This window comes from Hylobates moloch, unplaced genomic scaffold (assembly GCF_009828535.3).
Source record: "Hylobates moloch isolate HMO894 unplaced genomic scaffold, HMol_V3 SCAFFOLD_15, whole genome shotgun sequence".
Lineage (NCBI taxonomy): Eukaryota > Metazoa > Chordata > Mammalia > Primates > Hylobatidae > Hylobates > Hylobates moloch.
The window spans coordinates 47,929,514-47,947,037 of NW_026652290.1; the positions used below are offsets into that span (position 1 = coordinate 47,929,514).

At 53.7% G+C, this 17,524-nt stretch overlaps 1 protein-coding gene across 1 annotated transcript; it reads right to left on the reverse strand.

The window, feature by feature from the left end:
• Positions 1–916: 916 nt before the first annotated feature.
• On the reverse strand, positions 917–14,072 carry LOC116484235 (dynein axonemal heavy chain 1-like). The gene is given in 20 exon segments (XM_058428106.1): positions 917–1,027; positions 1,110–1,269; positions 1,507–1,625; positions 1,731–1,772; positions 1,775–1,903; positions 2,825–3,014; positions 4,855–5,009; positions 5,199–5,290; positions 6,744–6,927; positions 7,036–7,122; positions 8,615–8,764; positions 9,257–9,370; positions 9,973–10,078; positions 10,280–10,418; positions 10,691–10,911; positions 11,250–11,290; positions 12,571–12,824; positions 12,903–13,101; positions 13,497–13,708; positions 14,069–14,072. Coding segments are annotated over 20 exon segments (2,700 nt in total). The 3' UTR covers positions 917–925.
• Between the last annotated feature and the right edge of the window lie 3,452 nt (positions 14,073–17,524).

Consider the following 17,524-nt stretch of genomic DNA (forward strand, 5'->3'; position numbering starts at 1 on the left):
ACATTCAAGAATGGGGACTCTGAGCACAACTGCATAGGAGGGCTCTCCCTGCCCAGGTTGGGGGCTCCCTAAGGACTGCTAGGCCCCGAGTCTCTGCAGAAAGGAGACACTCCAAGAATTGAACAACCCAGAATGCAAAGGTGTTTGCTGTTTAGTTTCAGGCTACCCAAGAAATGTGGGGGCCAGAACCATGGGCGCTGGTGTCAGCTGGAAGCTGAGAGGCCACTGGGTCCAGTCTTCCCAACATCGTCCCTGCTTGCACAAATCCTTTCACTCACAGCAGCCCTGACCCAGCTTACAGACATCCCCTGACTGGGGGATCACTATGGCCAAACCAATGCATCCCACTGAGCACAGTCCTAAACATTAGACCCAAATGTGCCCTGGGAGTCCCCAGCAGGATCCTGCACAGTAATGGACAGGTCTCTGCAGACGCCTTTCTACCTCTGTCCTCCTGGGCTGGGGTCTTGACCTTGGGGTGAGGGTGGGCTCCTGGAGCCCTTGCTAGCCGATAGTAGCGATGAGGACACTGAAGCAGGCTTCAAAAGCTTGCCCCCCAGCCCTGGGGAGACCAGTCTCTGGGAAAATGGGGCTTTTAAGTGGAACTGAGGTGGCCAGTCCCTGGGCTCCGCATCAATGTGGAAGAGGCAGTGTGTATGGCTGGAAAGGGAGGTACTCGAACATCTCCCCTCTTAGGCCAGCCCTAGGTTCAAGTACAGTTCTGCCACATCTGGAAAACAAGCACAATAATAACCAGTCTACAGGGCCATGAGGATTCATGAGATGATGCAAATAACCCCCGCCTGAGACCTGGTGGCCATCAATGTGACTGCTCCCTGTGTGGCCATAATTCATTGTGGGAACAGCAGCCACCCAGTGGTCCCTCCCTGTGCAGTCTCTGGGGAGGGCCTGCAGCCACCTGCTTCTATTCCTCCTCTTCATCCTCATTGTCGTTGGTGCCACTGATGCCCGCGTCCTCCAGCCTGTAATCGAACACCAGCCCCTCTTCTGGGAAAAGCAGAGTCAGCTGCTGGGAATCAGGTGGAGAAGCAGGCTGTGAGGCCTGGTAGGACGGAGGCCCCTGGTCCCTGGGGACCACTGGCTCTCACCTGTTCGTTCTCCATCTTGAGCCTTAGCCAGTGGCTGAAGCTGGTGCGGCCACTGCTGTCCCCAGTGGCACCCAAGCTCCAGATCAAGGAGAAGACGAACCAGGGCTCGATCAACTCTATGATGCGACTCAGCTTTTCAGAGGGTATTTTTTGAGGCCCTGGGGATGAAGGGAATAGTATCAGGCTGAGACAGGAACAGTATCAAGCGGCCTGAGGAAGTGGGGCAGGGGCATGTCTTGACCTTTGCTACACAGCTTTGTTTCTCTACAGCCAATTGGACCGGTGGTCTCGTGACCCATGTTGCACCAATCCGATTCTCTTTCAGGCCCCAGAGAGCAAGGAGAGCAGTGTGGGGAGAGGGACCAGGTGCATCTAGCCCCACTCTCAGGGCTGTACCTCTCTAGGCAGAAAGGACTTGAAGAAGCAGTCCAGCAGCTTGAGGAGGTTCATGGTCAGATTGCAGCTGATTGAGGCGATCACCTCCTTCACTGAGGACTGAACGAAGGAGATGGATTCCTGCAGGGAGCAGGCACCCAGTTCTCACGGCTGGCAGCCACAGTGCCCTGCTGCCCTGCCGGGGTCAGACATACCCGTGGCCTCACTCACCTCCAGGAAGCTGACAAAGAGGGCCTTGAAATGCTCCTCGTAGGGCTTCAGCAAGGGGTGGGGGGCAGCTTCCTCAGCCAGTACTAGATGAAGAGCATGAGCCCCAGGATGCTGGGCCCCAGGTACACCATGCCACAGTGGGAGACCGTAGCTGGTGAAGCTACAACCAGGTCTTGCACCTCGAACATCTTGCCTGGTGCCAAGATGAACCACAGAGTGGGCTGGCTGCCAGTCCCCAGGCCTGGAGAAAGGGGCTGCAGGGCTGCGGGGCTGCGGGGCTGCGGGGAGGGGCTGCGCATCCTGTAAGTGGGTGGTGTGGGCAGGCTGTGGGGCGGGGGCAGTGCTGGGTGGGATGCAGGAACCGCTGGTCCTCAGCTGATCATGTGGCTCTCCCTGGAGCCCTGAGGAGGACCCCAAGTCAGGAGATTCCTGAGGTTAGCTGGCCAGACTGGGGTCAGGGCATTTTGGGTCCCTGAAGGCCTGTGGACATCTGATGGGAACTGTGTATTTTGCCCCAGAGCCCTCCACCCCTGTGCACATAGACACAGGTCCACATTGACTGCCAGGTATTTGCTTTTAGAAGGATTCAAGAGCTGGACTCAGTGTAGACCCATGAGCTGCTCTTGTGCCCAGGCCATATCCCTCTTTCTCTGACAACTGCTCCTCACACAGCAGGCAGGTCCCTGTGGTGTCTATGCCATCCATCTCCCAGACCCTGGGCACACTGCCAGGGCCAGGTGCACACCTGACCCCACCTGACCTGACTGGGGCAACATGGCTGAAAGTGGGCCTGGGAGGCAAGAGGCAGCATCAGCCGGGGAGCAGTAGGACAGGCATCCTAGTGGGCTCAGAGCACAAAAGAAAGAGGGTCTGTGTAAAGGGTGCTCTGAGCAACTGTGCCGGACACCCTGAGGTGTGGGAGCTCAGGCCAGGAAGGGGCACTAGGAGATGAGCCTAAGCTCCTGCTAGCAGGAGGGCTCTTGCTGAGTCACAGTGACAGCCTGAGATGTACCCATGGCCCTGAGAGAAAAGGGTGAGGGGGCAGAGTTTGGTCAGCATGATGCAGCCTCCAGGCCCACCCAGCCTTGGAGGAGAGTGGGCAGGTGGACAGGTGGGTGCACTTCCGTGAGCTTGATGATCTCCCCAGAGCTGAGGCACAGCTTCTTGTTGTCATCCAGCACCGTGTTCATGTTCTCAATCCAGATGGCGTCCACTGGCCCATCGAACATGTACCACTTCTTGATGGTGTTGGAGGTGATGGCCCCCACCCAGATGAGCAAGGAGAAAATCCCATCTGTCCTGCAGCGCCAGGGAGGAGAGGGCTGGAGACATCAGGGAGGCAGTGCTTCAAGCACAGCTGGCTCCCAGGGAAGCCTGGGTGGGCGGGCTCTACTTTACATTTTCCTTTGATCTCTGTTCTTTTAAAAATTGTAATAGGAAAAGTGGGACTTTTTGGTGTCACATGGTGTAATGAAAACATGTGCTTATGTCCCTGCCCTGCTGAAGCCCCATTAAAGGTGAAATCCCAACAGGAAAAAGGCAGCAGGGGAGGAGGCAATAGCAGAGATGGAGGCAGTGCAGCTCTGGAAGACGATGGACAAGGATGGAGGAGGGTAAATGACAGGGCAGAGAAAGCAGCGTGGTGAGAAGTGGCCAGGTCCTGCCTCAGAACCCAGGGGGCTCAGACCTCAGAGGCAGCACGCACCAGGGAAGGGGCTGGTAGGGCCGACAACGATGCTGTGCTTGGTCCAGCCTTAGGCTCCAGAACCATATATGCACGTCCTTGTAAAATCCAGTTTCAGTAAAGAACCCTGCTAAGTCAGTTTAGCCAGAACCCTTGATATCTGGTCACTCTTGAGGCTCCTTCCCTGCACCACCCCCAGGCGACATCTGGTTACCCTGAGGCCTGTCTTCAGTTGGAATCCTGTTAGGTTGGTTCAGCCAGAATCCCCCTCACCACTGATGTTTCCTCTGGATTTTCCACCCACTGATGCTCACCCTGCCCCTTGGCTATAGATTCCCACTGGCCCATGTTGTATTCAGAGCCCAGTCTCTCCCCTTAACGATAAGGCCCCAGTGCAGTGGTCCCTGTGCCTGCCATGCTCCTGAATACGTACTTCCTCAGCATGCTTTAAAAAGTATCATTGAGGGCCCGGTGAGGTGGCTCACGCCTGTAATCCCAGCACTTTGGGAGGCCGAGGCGGGCAGATCACCTGAGGTAGGGAGTTCGAGGCCAGCCTGACCAACATGGTGAAATCTAGTCTCTACTAAAAATAGAAAATTAGCTGGGCATGGTGGCACATGCCTGTAATCCCAGCTACTCGGGAGGCTGAGGCAGGAGAATCGCTTGAACCAGGAGGCAGAGGTTGTGGTGAGCCTAGATGGCGCCATTGCACTCCAGCCTGGGCAACAACAGCGAAACTACGTCTCAAAAAAAAAAAAAAAAGTATCTTTGAATAATTTTTTTTTCTTTAACAGGGGACTTTTTTCTGGTCTGACCCCCAGCCCCCGCGACCTACCTACATAAGAGACTGGAGTGGATATGGGGGAGAATCTTCACTAGAAATGGGGGAAGCAGTACAGGTTCACGTTGTGGAAGGTGGGCAATGGTCCCTCCCCATTGACCATCCCCTACAAGGCTCCCAGAACGCTGGAGCCAAGCAGACACCTCCAGCAGAGAACCGGAGACTCTTGTCTGGAGAAGCAGAATAGCCTTAGAGAAAAGCCCCTGAGGTGCCGATGTCTCAGCAGTCTCCGTCCAGCTGCCCTTCTCCCATCTCAGTGCATTTCCCCTAAAATGCACACCCCGGCCTGGGAGCAGGGGCCCGGAGAGGGCCCACCAGCTTCTCTCAGGTCATGACAATGGCCAGATACTGCAGAGGCACTGAGTGTGTTAAGTCATTCTTGCCTTACCATAAGCATGGTGCCATTATTGTCCCCACTTTGCAGACGAGGGAACCATGGCCTGGGGGGTGAGGAGGGTCACTCAGCAAGGAAGTAGAATGGAGAATAGAATACCAGGCATTGGGCTGCAGAGCCCGGCCTTCCACTGGGCTAACGGAGGGAGGGGTGACCGCGGCCCACAGCCTCCAGAGGTCTGGGAGCAGGGCGTCACTGGGGAGGCTGGGGGGTCACTCACCACTCATGGGTGAGAAGGTCAAACTCCCCATACAGCTGGCCCATCGTGATGCACTTGGGCTTGAGCACATAGTAGTTGACAGCCTCGTACATGCCACCACTGATGGATAGCTGCCCTTTCAGTGATGTCATGGCAGCTGCCAGTTCTCCGTAACACTGGGAGACGGACCGCCTGAGAGTGAGGCTCCCAGAGAGCAGGGCTGGAGTGGGCTGGGGGCCACGGGGATGGGGAGGGGTATTCTATGCCAAGGGGCACAAATGGAGGCCAACCCCTGTTGAAGCTGCATCCCGCCCCCCCGCAGGCCCACTATCTGGATACTGACTGCCAAGCTTGGCTCTGCTTACAGTACTCTCGCCAGAGCCTATGGGCCCGACGAGCATGAGGCCGTGTCGCACCACCATGGTCTCGTAGAGCTGGATGCACTTGGTCAGGAAGCCTGGGGGACATGGCATGGGGCCCAAGGGTCAGAGCATGGGTTTGGGTCCTGGCCACACCACTAGCTCGTGTGACCTTGGGTGAGTCACTGCACTCCCTGAGCCTCAATTTCCTCATCTATAAAATGAGGACGGTGGTAGCACCTACATCATAGGCAGGGGCAGGTGAAGCCCTAAGCACGGAACTTGGCACAGAGTAGAAACTCTGTAAATGCCAGCCATTCTTTCCACTGTGACCACCATTCCTTCACAGCCGTTGGTCAGGTGGTCAGCCATCACCAGTTTGCTCAGTGTCAGCTGTCACAGGCCCCAACTTCAGCACCAGCCTGCTGAGAGCACCACCCCAAGTAAGTGCTGACTCCTATGAGCAAACTCCTAGAGACAAGATCCTAGGGTCAGTTGGGAGCTATAGAGACAGCTGCCAGCAGGCAGAGGCCAGGCCCACGGGGGTAGGGAATAAGTGCTTCACTTTGGCCCAAGAAGGGTGGTGGTGGCTATGGCCCTGCAGGTCGGGGGGTTCCTGCCAAAGGGATAGGGCCCAATTAGCCAGGGATGGCAAAGGTGACCTAAGGCTGTGAGGGAGAGAAGAGTTTGAGGCTTCATTCAACAAGCCTGCTGGGGTCGGGGGTGCAGGAGGTGACCAGAGGAGGAAGCATTCGAGCTGCAAGTGGAATTGAAGTGCAATGGAGGGCACCTGGGAGAGGCCTTGCAGGGCTGAGCAGGAGCACATCAACTGCCCGGGGTTCCGAGAAGGGCCCTGTGTGGCCAGGGCGACTGGCCGTGGCTTCCCGGAGGAGCTCCTCCCCCAGCCCCACCAAAGGACTCGCTGGAGCGGGTGGGCTGGGGATGAACTGATACCCTCATCCTACTATGAGGGGCGAGGGTTCAGGATGAGAGAGAGTCTATTTAAGGGCAGTGTCCCCCCAGCCCTCCCAGACACATGGTGGCCTTTGCAACAAGTCAGTGAGGGAAGGGCCCAAATGTTCTTTCTTTAGCGCAACGATGCCAGGGGTGTCACTCAACAAGGAACGTGGGTAAGTCCCGCTAGTGGGGTGGAGCCAAGAGGCCTCTGGAAGAGGTGAGTGGTGGCTGTGGTGAGGTGGGCTGGGGTGCAAGGAATATGGCCTTGAAGCTCCAGTCACACCTCAGTGAGGGCCAGGCCCTGATGAAGCAAGGCCCAAGAGGAGCCCCGGGCTCTCAGCCCACACAGGAAGGAGGGCCCGGGAAGGGGACAACGCCTGCTCCCCCACCACCAGGCGGGTTTTGGTGGAGACCGGGCCGGGACATCTGCCCTGCCTCTGGATTGCTCGGCTGAGAGCCCTGGCCTGCAGCACACTTGGCCGGGTGTGAGGGCCCCTGGGGCTGGGCTGGACTGTCCTGTCTCTGTCTCCCTGACCTGGACTCCAAGGTGGCCAGGGCCAGCCCCTCCACGAACACTCAGGGCCCGAGGCTCACCCTCCACATCCTTGAGGTTGCTGTTCCTGCAGGCCTCGCGGGTGGCCTCGTCCAGGATGCCGTAGTCCGTGTCCTCCTTGATGGTGGGAAACAGGTCGGACACGATCCCAGAGAAGAGTTTGAGGTCCTCCTGCAGGAACTTTGGCACGTTCACGTCACGGATGGCCCGGAGGCAGATCAGCTCCTGCAGCAGGTGCTGGCTGAGCCTTCAGGGCGGTGGGCCAGCTGCGCTCCAGCTGCCCAGGAGCCCTCCCAGAGTTCCACTCCTGGAGCCCTGCTGGGTGGAGCTCACCTCATTCATGCTGGGGTTTTCTCGCTTGAGGTTCCCAGCAGCCGAGATCACAGTCTTCATGGCTCTCATCCCGAAGTCATAGTGATCCTGTCGCCGTACAGAAGGAGGCATGGGTGAGCACTGTTCCTCTCCGAGGCTCCTGCCTGGAATACGCTGCCTCCCACCTGGCAGCTGGCCAAGTCTCATCACCAGCTCACAGCACTTCCCTTGCAGACCTGCTGGGACCACCTACATGCTCAGCCTGGGCAGGTGCACCTTCTTTGGGCTCCCTGGGCACCCTGTACTTTACTGTCCTGATAGCCCCCTCCTTTATCAATACCCATACTGCATCCTTTGGCCACTGTCCCAGCACATGGCCAGGGGCAGGAGGGCACTCTAGCTGTGCTGGAAAAGTGAATGAAGGAGTTTCCCATCTGTGCAACAATCAGCTTGGCCTTGATGGTCCTTGAGCTTCCTTCTAACATTCTCCCATAACATCTCTCCAGACCCATCTTTTTGGCCACACCACTGTGGTTTTTCCCCCAGCTTGTTTCTCTTCATTACACAGTAAGTGTGTTGGAAATAGTTAAACTAATTATTCTGCCCCATGGTGCCCAACCAAGAGGGCTCCATCTAGACCCAACCCATAGACTAGCATATGTTCCAGAAATCTTGGACTTGGAGCTGCATGAAGAGGCTGGGCTTGACTTTGGGTCATTTCTACTTAGAAAGAGTTGAGTGCATTTCCAAAACCATGTGGGATAGTTGCTCTGATTGGGGTTGGGGAGCATTTTGGAAAGATGGGTGTGTGGGAGCGCCAGCACCCAGGAGTGCACTGTGATGAACTGCCACTGCTTTTCCTGGTAACAGGCTGCATCTCTTCTAGCTCATAGATTTTGGTGGACTGCATCTGGCCAAAGGTAGTACTGATTATCCCTTGCCACAGTGATTGGTGTTCATGGATGAGCAGGTGACCCAGAGAAGGCCCATTAGTGTGACACCAGGGATTTTTTTCTGAAATCAGGATGGAAGACAAACTAAGTTGCTAGCATGTCAGCCCAGAGGTGGGACTCATCTCTGCTGCTGCAAAGTGGGGGCCTGTTTGGGAACCAAGCTGAACAGGAAAGCTCATCCACCAGCACTGGTGCCTGGGCTGCCCCATCTGTCCTTGGAATCTGGGCTCAGCAAGCTGAGTGGAAGGATGGTGGTGCTGGGAGGCTCAGAGGGCCTGACTGTCCTGCTCTGGTCCCCACAAGGCCCAGGTGCACTTGCTCCCCAGCCTGGGGTTCCGAAGCTCTTGGTGCCCTAATGATCAAGGCCCTTGCACCTGAACTAGCCACACGGGCATCTGTTCCTGGCTCCTGCTCCAGTGCTGCTGTGTACTTCATGAGCCTGGCCAGACCTTTAGCTACCTAGGACCTCAGTATCCTCAGCTGACAAATGGGCATGTAACTCCTATCTCCAAGGGTTGCTGGGAGAAGCCCACAAGGTAATGCCTGTAAAGCACTGGGCATAGAGCCCGGCCCTCAGCAGGTGCCCTGGAGGCTGGGAGCAGGCAGAAGTTCTCAGACCCTGGAATCCCATCAGGGCAGGATGGCACCTGGGAGCTGAGCTGCTCAGAAGACAGCTTGAAGGTGGTTGTGATCTTCTTAGCCAGCACACTGGCCTCATTAAAGCCAAAGGAATAGAGAGAGATCTCAGCGATCATGGCGTAATCTGGAACCATCATGGCCATGGGTCGGAAGAGCACCTGCGACACACAATGCACATGTGAACAGCAGACAGAGTTCACCCCCAGAGCACCCCCAGCTTCATCCGGCCCTCCTCCCTAACGCTCTGGGACTCCCTGCTGCACCAGTCCTGCCACAGCTGAGGCTTTCACTCCCCTGAGGCTGGTAGCTCTGCCATTAGAGTGGATCCTTTGTGTTGATCCAAACCTGCCCCCACATGACTCCCAGGAGATGCCTCTCTTGGCTCCTGTTTTCCTGTTTCTCCTGAAGGCCCAGGGTGAATAGGTCTCGTAAGATTCCCCCTCCACACCACATCCATAGACAGCCTGACTTCTCCCATGCCCTGAGGACAAGTCTGAGGCCCTGAGGCCTCCCCTCCATGGCTAGGGGGCTGCCATAGGGAATCACAGTCCTGGAGTCCAAGCAACTGTGTCCTTGCATAAGTGACTTAGCATCTCTGAACTCAGGCTAGAGCTCTGGTGCTTCCTGGGCCACTCTGGGCCTGCACTTGCCTTCAGATTGTCAGGCAGCTCCGTGCAGCCAGCGTAGCCTGGGTTCATGGTGATAAACACTGCACAGGATGGCACCAGTGGGATCTCCACACCCTCAAACATGAAGCATTCCACCTGCACTGGGACTAGGGTGTCCAGCCTTGTCCCCTCCTCTGAGTGGGCCCCTTGTCCCCTGTTGATGCCCCTGTCCTGGCTGTAGCTGATAGGCCAGGCCTGGACCCCTGATCATGGGTTGTACCCTCTCTCGGGATCTGGCCTGAAACCTCAAGCCCCAGTGGCTACCCATGGCCTCCCACCTCCTGGCTTCAGGCCCTTGGAGGTCTCCACATCTCCTGCTTCCCACTCGCTCCACCCTCAGTTCCCCAGCCCCAGGCAAGCTCAGCCTGACTAGGGGAAGTGGGGGAGGGGGTAACTGCCAGCCTCTCAGCTCCTGTCCCCAGAACACAGTCCCTGGCCGCCCTGCACATGGCTAGAGAGAGGACCAATGCCTGGAGCTTTCCATAAAGGTCAGGATGTAATGAGGAGGGGACCCCTTCATCCCCCGTAGCTTGGCCTGGGAGCTGCCCACAGACTGGCGTGAGGGTGTGCCCCCTGGGACAAGAGAGGCTGGACCCAGGGCGGACCCTAGCGCCTGGCTTCTCAGCTTGCAATGGGGAGCAGTATGGTGGCGCGAGCATGGCAGATCTGAGGGAGTAAGATGGGGCCCCCAGGCTCACCCGCTGCTCTTGCGCCTTCTGGATGGTGGTGATCTGCTGCACCACCACAGACAGCACCTCGATGTCGATGCGATTGACCTCGTCGAAGCAGGCCCAGGCCCCAGCACTGAGTGAGGCCAGAACATTGGATGGGGCACATGTGTTCAGAGCCCAACCTGGGCACCTCCCTCTGAGGGCCCCCTCCAACTCCACTTGGGAGGAAGCCCTCAGGGGCAATCTCCATCAGTGGGGAGGGCTCATCTGTGTGCCTGGACCACCCAGGGATGCCTGAGCTGGTTAGCACTGTCCCAGGTCCCCCTCTGCTCACGCTGCCCGCTTGACCTGGAGTTTGACAACCGCCTTCCATCTCCTCCAAGGCCCAGCAACAAGCAGCCTCACCGACTCTCCCTCACCCTCCTTCAAGGGGTTCCCACCGAGGCCATTGTCAGTGCCTCTTACAGAGTCCACTACACATGCCGGGCCCATGATTCAGGGGCAGATACAGCCCCTTAGTGGGCTGTGGGCCCCTCGAGGGAAGGGACCAGGCCTCATTCCCCTCTGTTTCCCCTAGTGCCCACCAGGGCCTGGCACAGTCCTGACACTGCTGACTGTGACCCCCATCCCATGAGGAAGAAATGAATGAGTGAGTGAGTTTGCACTGATGGGAGAAGACAAGATACATTCTGAATGGGTAATTTGGAGGCATAAGGGGAAATGGCTCATTTTGAAGATGTCTCACCCTTGGACTCATGTTTCAGAGAGTATTTTAGGACTCTCACACTCAAGACCCATTGAATCTCAGAGAATCCTGGGGTCATGGACCCAGAAGTCCTTCCAGGAAGGAGGCTGGTTTGTCTCCCAGGCACCGAGTCTCTCCTGTCACTGCAGGCTTTGCTGGCGTGGGTGTGTTCCTCCCTTTGGAAGAGCAGCTCCCCCGGCTCCTTTGGAGGCTTGGGTGTCCTGTGGGGATGTGGGACTTCTCTGGAGGGCAGGCATCCCTGTATCCTCTTTGTTCCCTGGAGTATCACAGATGACAGCACCATCTAGAAATCTCCCTGTAGACACTGGCTTTGGTGTCCAGTGCTCTGCCCAACATGCTGGTGGGGTGAAATGTCTCAGTCATCTGGACAAACCCCAGCTTGGACCCTGACAGTCCATATCACACCCCTCCCTGCCCCTTCCTTCCCCAGGAGGTTCTGGAGGAGTGGCTGAACTGTCAGAGGTCCTGGCTGTACCTGGAGCCCATCTTTAGCTCTGAGGACATCAACCGGCAGCTGCCTATGGAGAGCAAGCGCTACCAGACCATGGAGCGGATCTGGAAGAAGATCATGAAGAATGCCTACGAGAACCGGGAGGCAAGCTCAGTGGGGGTGGGAGGGGCAGCTGGGATCCCCAAGGGCCCTGGTCACATTGCTGGTAGCCTCCTAGTCTCTTCCCTCCCTACACAGAAAAGGCTGGCGGACAAGCCTGAGGATTTGGTCTTGACCCATGTCCTCCAGAGTGGGCTCCCCAGCCTCAGAGTTGCTCCTTAGAGGCACAGTCACTGACGAGTTTTCTCTTGGAGATCCACAGCCCATATTAGCATTTTTTTCTTTTTCTTTCTTTTTTTTGAAACGGAGTTTTGCTCTTATTGCCCAGGCTGGAGTGCCATGGTGCAATGTTGGCTCACTGCAACCTTCACCTCCCTGGTTCACCTCCCGGAGGCTGAGACAGGATTCCCCTGTCTCAGCCTCCCAAGTAGCTGGGATTACAGGCATGCGCCACCACACCCGGCTATTTTTTGTATTTTTAGTAGAGATGGGGTTTCACCATGTTGGCCAGGCTAGTCTTGAACTCCTGACCTCAGGTGATCTCCTCGCCTCGGCCTCCCAAAGTGCTGGGATTATAGGCGTGAGCCACTGTATTCAGCCCAGTTCACTGTTACACATGTGCTGCACGTGGTTGTACGCATATGTTGGGAGGCAACTAAGGTTAGGAGGAGTGTGGGCGTTGGTCTCACCTCCGGCATTTACTGTGGCACCCTGGCCAGTTGCTGAACCTTTCTGAGCCTTAATTGATTTGTCCGTTTTTTTGTTTGTTTGTTTGTTTGTTTCCTTTTGTTTTGTTTTGAGACAGAGTCTCAGTCTGTCTCCCTGGCTGGAGTGCAGTGGCATAATCACCGCTTACTGCATCCTCAGCCTCCCAAGAAGCTGGGACCACAAGCATGTGCCACCATGTCTGGCTAATATCTTAATTTTTTTGTAGAGATGGGGGTCTCCCCATGTTGCCCAGGCTGGTCTCAAACTCCTGGGCTCAAGCGATCTTTCATCTTCAGCCTCCCAAAGTGCTGGGATTTACAGGCATGTGTCACTGCACCCGGCCTGACTCATCTGTTAAATTGAGGCTAATGCTATTAGCTCCTTCCTGGGGCTCTTGAGAGGAGTAACTGAAGAATAATAGCAATGGTGGACACTGTCAAGAATTTTATGTGCATTATTAACTCACTTAATAGAACGCATCTCAACCCCTGGGCCTCATGACCCCAGGGATGGGGCTTATTACTGTCATCCTCCCAAGTGGCTGTGGTTGCCAGAGCAGGAGGCCATGCTGGAGTGGCTGGGCCTGCTGGTGGCTGCCCACCTGCTTGATGGCGTACTCCTTGCCAGCCACCTCGGCCACCTTTCTGATGCTCTCCATATGGTCCTGCAGGTTCATCTCGAGGCAGCGAGCAAAGGTCAGGTTGGCCTTGGGCCTGACATTGATGTTTATCTGGTTGGACAGTGTCTCCCAGTGCCGGTTCTGCATGCCAGCGTTGCGCAGCCCCTGGATCAGCCGGATGTATGGTTTGAACTCCTCGATGCAGGCCTGGATGTCCAAAGCCACTTCCTGGCAGGCTGCCAGGTAGGAGAGAAAGGCATGAGACGCAGGTGGCAGAGGCAGAGAGGAGGGAATTGGCCGCCTTGGCTCCCTACCTGGCATGTCCTTAAACTGCTTCACACACTTGTGCATGGTCTTGAAGGCTTCAACCACGTTCTTCTCCAGCTGCTCAGCATCGATGGTGGAGAGGGGGTCATTCATCCAGCTCTCCGACCAGCGCAGCCAGTCAGAGGCTGTGGTCCAAAGGTCCAGGTAGGGTTGGAACACCTTCACCATCCTGGAGAGCTTGCCATACTGCAGGGAGAGGAGGGCAGGGCTGGGGCTGTCTTGGGACGCTCCCCAGTCTCTCTCCATGTTGCCCCCTCTTGGGCCAGGTCCCCTCCCTCTCCCTTGCTCCTGGCTGATGTCCCTGACCCTGCCCTCACACACCTGGGCCTGGCCTCCCTTCTTCTCTTCCCACCTGAGATCTGGGCTCTGAGCTGTTGCACCAGACCTGGGCTGACCCTCAGGCCCCCTGCCTGGTACCAGGGGCCTCCTCAACCTGAGGGCCAGGGTTGGGCTGTCTCCACTCTGCAGCCTGCTGGGTCCTGCCCCCAAATGCCAGAGCCCTGCCTCCTGGCAGCTGCATCTACATGAGCTGCTTCCTCAAGCCTGGGCGAATGGGGGCAGGGTGCCTACAGGAGGCCTACACTGGTGATAGGCAAGCTGAAGATGCGCTCACGGTTGTTGTAGAGCATGGCCAGCTGCTGGCAGTCCTTCAGCTGCTTCTTGACACGCTGCACCTTGTTGGCGATCGCGTGTGCCCACAAAATCTCCACATGGATGGAGAAGCCAGCTACCACCAGCTGCAGGCCAAGAAGCAATGGGTCAGATGCCCCTGCAGCCCCACTTGTGTCCACGCCTTCCCATGCAAACCCAGGGAACCGGAGGTCCCAGGACGTCCACTCCTCCTAGTTCTAAGGAGGTTGTTCTGGAGTGAGCAGGTTCCTCACAGCAAAGCCAGGGGAGACCCAGTGCCCTGACACTCTGCCCACTGCCCAGTAGGCCACCAAGGACACAACAGAAGAGCTGGGGACTTTACTACTCCGAATCTTTCTGGAGCTTGCTGCCTAGGCATGTCTTTGGCCTTTGGGTTCATTCTTTCAGCCATTTATTCATTCATCCACCTGCTCGCCCATCACATGTTGACTCAGCACCTCCTGAATGCAAGAAGTGAGGCCAGGCAGTGGGCAACTGGGGCTGGCTGGTCAGTTTGACTGACCCATGCTTTTGCACAGTGGTAGAGGCCTCAGGCAACCCTGAAGCAGGCCCGTGCAGCCCACAGGCTTCTGGAAAGACTAGTAGCAGGACCTGGGCTCCAGGGAGAGGCAGTAGCAGTGCCCTGTGGTGCTGTGGGGAGGGAAGTGTAGTGCAGGCATTCCAGATGAGACCCCGGACAATTAACAAATTGTTAATTTGTGTCAAGCACTGTACTAGGCATATTATATACATAATTTATTTACTCTATATAGCCACAGTATAAATTAGTTACCATTATAATCCACATTTTTCAGATGAGGAAAATGAGGCACAGAGAGTTTAAGAAATAGATGTAAGTTACACTAGTAGGATGTAGCAAAACCCACATTTAAACCCACACTTCTCCCCAGAGAGCTTAAACTCCTAACTTTTATGTTATACTGATTTGGTACTTATCACTTTTGAATCTCAGTTTTCTCATCTAGGAAGTATACTACTTCATTTATTCATTAATTCATTCAGTCGTTTCGTTGTCTACCATGTGCTAGGTTATACTGAGGTGTAGGCACAAGGATTAACCAGGAAGAAAACAGACTGTGTATGCTGTCAAGGGCATAACTTTCCAGTGAGAAGAGTCAGACAGCCAGGAAATAAATGACTGTAACATGTCATGTGGTGACAAGAACTTTTATGAAAAATGAAGCAGGCTAAAGTAGAGAGAAAGGGTTGTATTAGAAGCACATTTTATATCATATGTGGAAAATTCTGGTAATGAGACATTTGAATAGCAAGAAGAAGATTCTAGGCAAAAAGTAAGACAAATTGAAGTAGGAGGATGTTCTGGGAAGAATGTGTCCATCAGTGAGGCCAGAGCAAAGTGCTCAAAGGGAGGATGGTAGACGACAGTTTCAGAGCAATGCCAGGAACTAAATAATGCAAGGCCTTGGAAGACATTGTGGTCAGTTACTGTCCAACTAGGAGACTGAAACTGCACAGTCATTTGAATAAGGAAAATTGGGTTGGGCAAGCTTGTGAAAGGCAATGCAAACACACACACAAAATAGGGACAGCAAATTCAGGGAGCTGCCACTGCACTCTACAGCGCTTCAGGCAAGCACTGCAGGAAGAAACAAATCTGGAAGGATCCCCCACACACACCAGAGCTGCGTGCTAGACCTCCTTGGAGAGAGTGAGGATGTGGCCTGCTTGACAGCAGAGAATTTTGCTGAGTTTCTACACTGACAAAACACTGGGAAGCTGCTCCCCTAGGTGCTGCCTGTGACCTGCTCTGTCCCCAGAGAGGTGATGGCCACTGTTGGCTGCTGTCCCCCACAAGAGCAAGCTAAGAGCAGCACTCAGAACTAGGAAGAAGAGTTCCATCCTTCTCCAGCGTCCCTCCAGCAGATGCTGCAGAGTTTCACACCATGCCACAGACAAGGCAAAGCCGGCGAGCAGGGTAAAGGGGGGAGGTTTGGAACTGATGGTAATCAGCTCAACAGTGCAAGAAAAATGGGTTTTCTTTTGAAAAGACGTTCGACATCGGAGATCATTAGAGAAATGCAAATCAAAATAACAATGAGATACCACCTCATACGACTCAGAATGGCTATTACTGAAAAGTCAAAAAATAACAGATGCTGGCAAGGTTGTGGAGAAAAAAGGAACACTTAGGCACTGTTGGTGGGAGTGTAAATTAATTCAGCCATTGTGGAAGACAGTGGCAATACCTCAAAGACCTAAGACAGAAATACCATTCAACAAAGCAATCCCATTACTGAGTATATACCCAAAGGAATATAAATCATTTTATTATAAAGACACGTGCATGTGTATGTTCATTTCAGCACTATTCACAATAGCAAAGACATGGAATCAACCCAACTGCCCATCAATGATAGACTGGATAAAGAAAATGTGGTATATATACACCATGGAGTGCTATGCAGCCATAAAAAAGAATAAGATCATGTCCTTTGCAGGGACATGGATGGAGCTGGAGGTCATTATCCTTAGCAAGCTTATACGTGGGAGCTAAATGATGAGAACACAGGGACACACAGAGGGGAACAAAAAACACTGTGGCCTTTCGAAGGGTGGAGGGTGGGAGGAGGGAGAAAAGCAGGACAAGAAACTAATGGGTACTAGGCTTAATACCTGGATGATGAAAGAATCTATACAACAAAACCCCATGACACAAGTGTACCTATGGAACAAGTGTGCATATGTACCCTGAACTTAAAAGTTAAATTAAAAAAAAAAAAGAAAAGATGAGTTTTGTCCTCATTTAAAGGATTTGAGCCAAAGGGTGACATTTTATTTTTTTTTTATTATTTATTTATTTATTTATTTTTGAGACGGAGTCTCACTCTGTTGCCCAGGCTGGAGTGCAGTGGCGTGATCTCAGCTCACTACAAGCTCCACATCCCAAGTTCATGCCATTCTCCTGTCTCAGCCTCCCGAGTAGCTGGGACTACAGGTGCCCGCCACCACACCTGGCTAATTTTTTTGTATTTTTAGTAGAGACTGGGTTTCACAGTGCTAGCCAGGATGGTCTCGATCTCTTGACCTCGTGATCCACCCACCTCGGCCTCCCAAAGTGCTGGGATTACAGGTGTGAGCCACCGCACCTGGCCAGGGTGACATTTTAAATGATATTTTTGAAAAATCAGCTACGTGGCTTCATGGAAAGACAAAAGGAACAGCAGAAGGAGTAAAAAGCATCTAGAAGGACAGGCTACTAATCGAGACCTGAGATGATAGTGGCTGGGTGGAGTGGCAGCAGTAGACCTGTAAGAGATGCTTGGATTCACAATATGTTTTAAAAGAATCACCAACACGATCTACTGATGAATTGGTTTGGAGTATGAGAGGAAGACAGTAGTACCAGAGAATTCCAGATTTCTTATGGAAGAACAGAAGTAACATTTACTAGATGGTAAAGACTGAATAAAAGTGAAAAACAGTGAGCTTCTCACTTCAAGAAAAAGTGACAATATCCTATATATCAGTGATAAAATTTAAAATCTGAATTAAAAACAAGAATTTTGGAAAACTTTTATCAACTACTGTGAGCCAGACTGCTGTCCAAACACCTAAAGATCTTTCTGGTTAGGCTGGCAATGATTTAACAAAGCTGTTGTTTATCTGACATTGTATAATGAAATGTGCCAACATTTAAAAGATCTGCTTAACTCCGTGAAACAATGTCTAATGGGTGATATTATAAAATTGGGCATGGATAAAACTTAATTAAAAGTATAAGATGGAACAACAGATTTTAGAGTAAATTTAATCTTTTTTAAATCTTAAGAGTTTTAGGAGTTTTCATATTTAAGGTTCCAGATTCCACATTACAGCTAACTTTTAAGAAACTACCCCTTTAAAATTTTCAGTGTGGTATCAAAGAAGATTGTCCCCCATTACCTCAAAAGGTTATTAAAATACTTCTCCCTTTCCAACTATTTTTCTGTGAGACCAG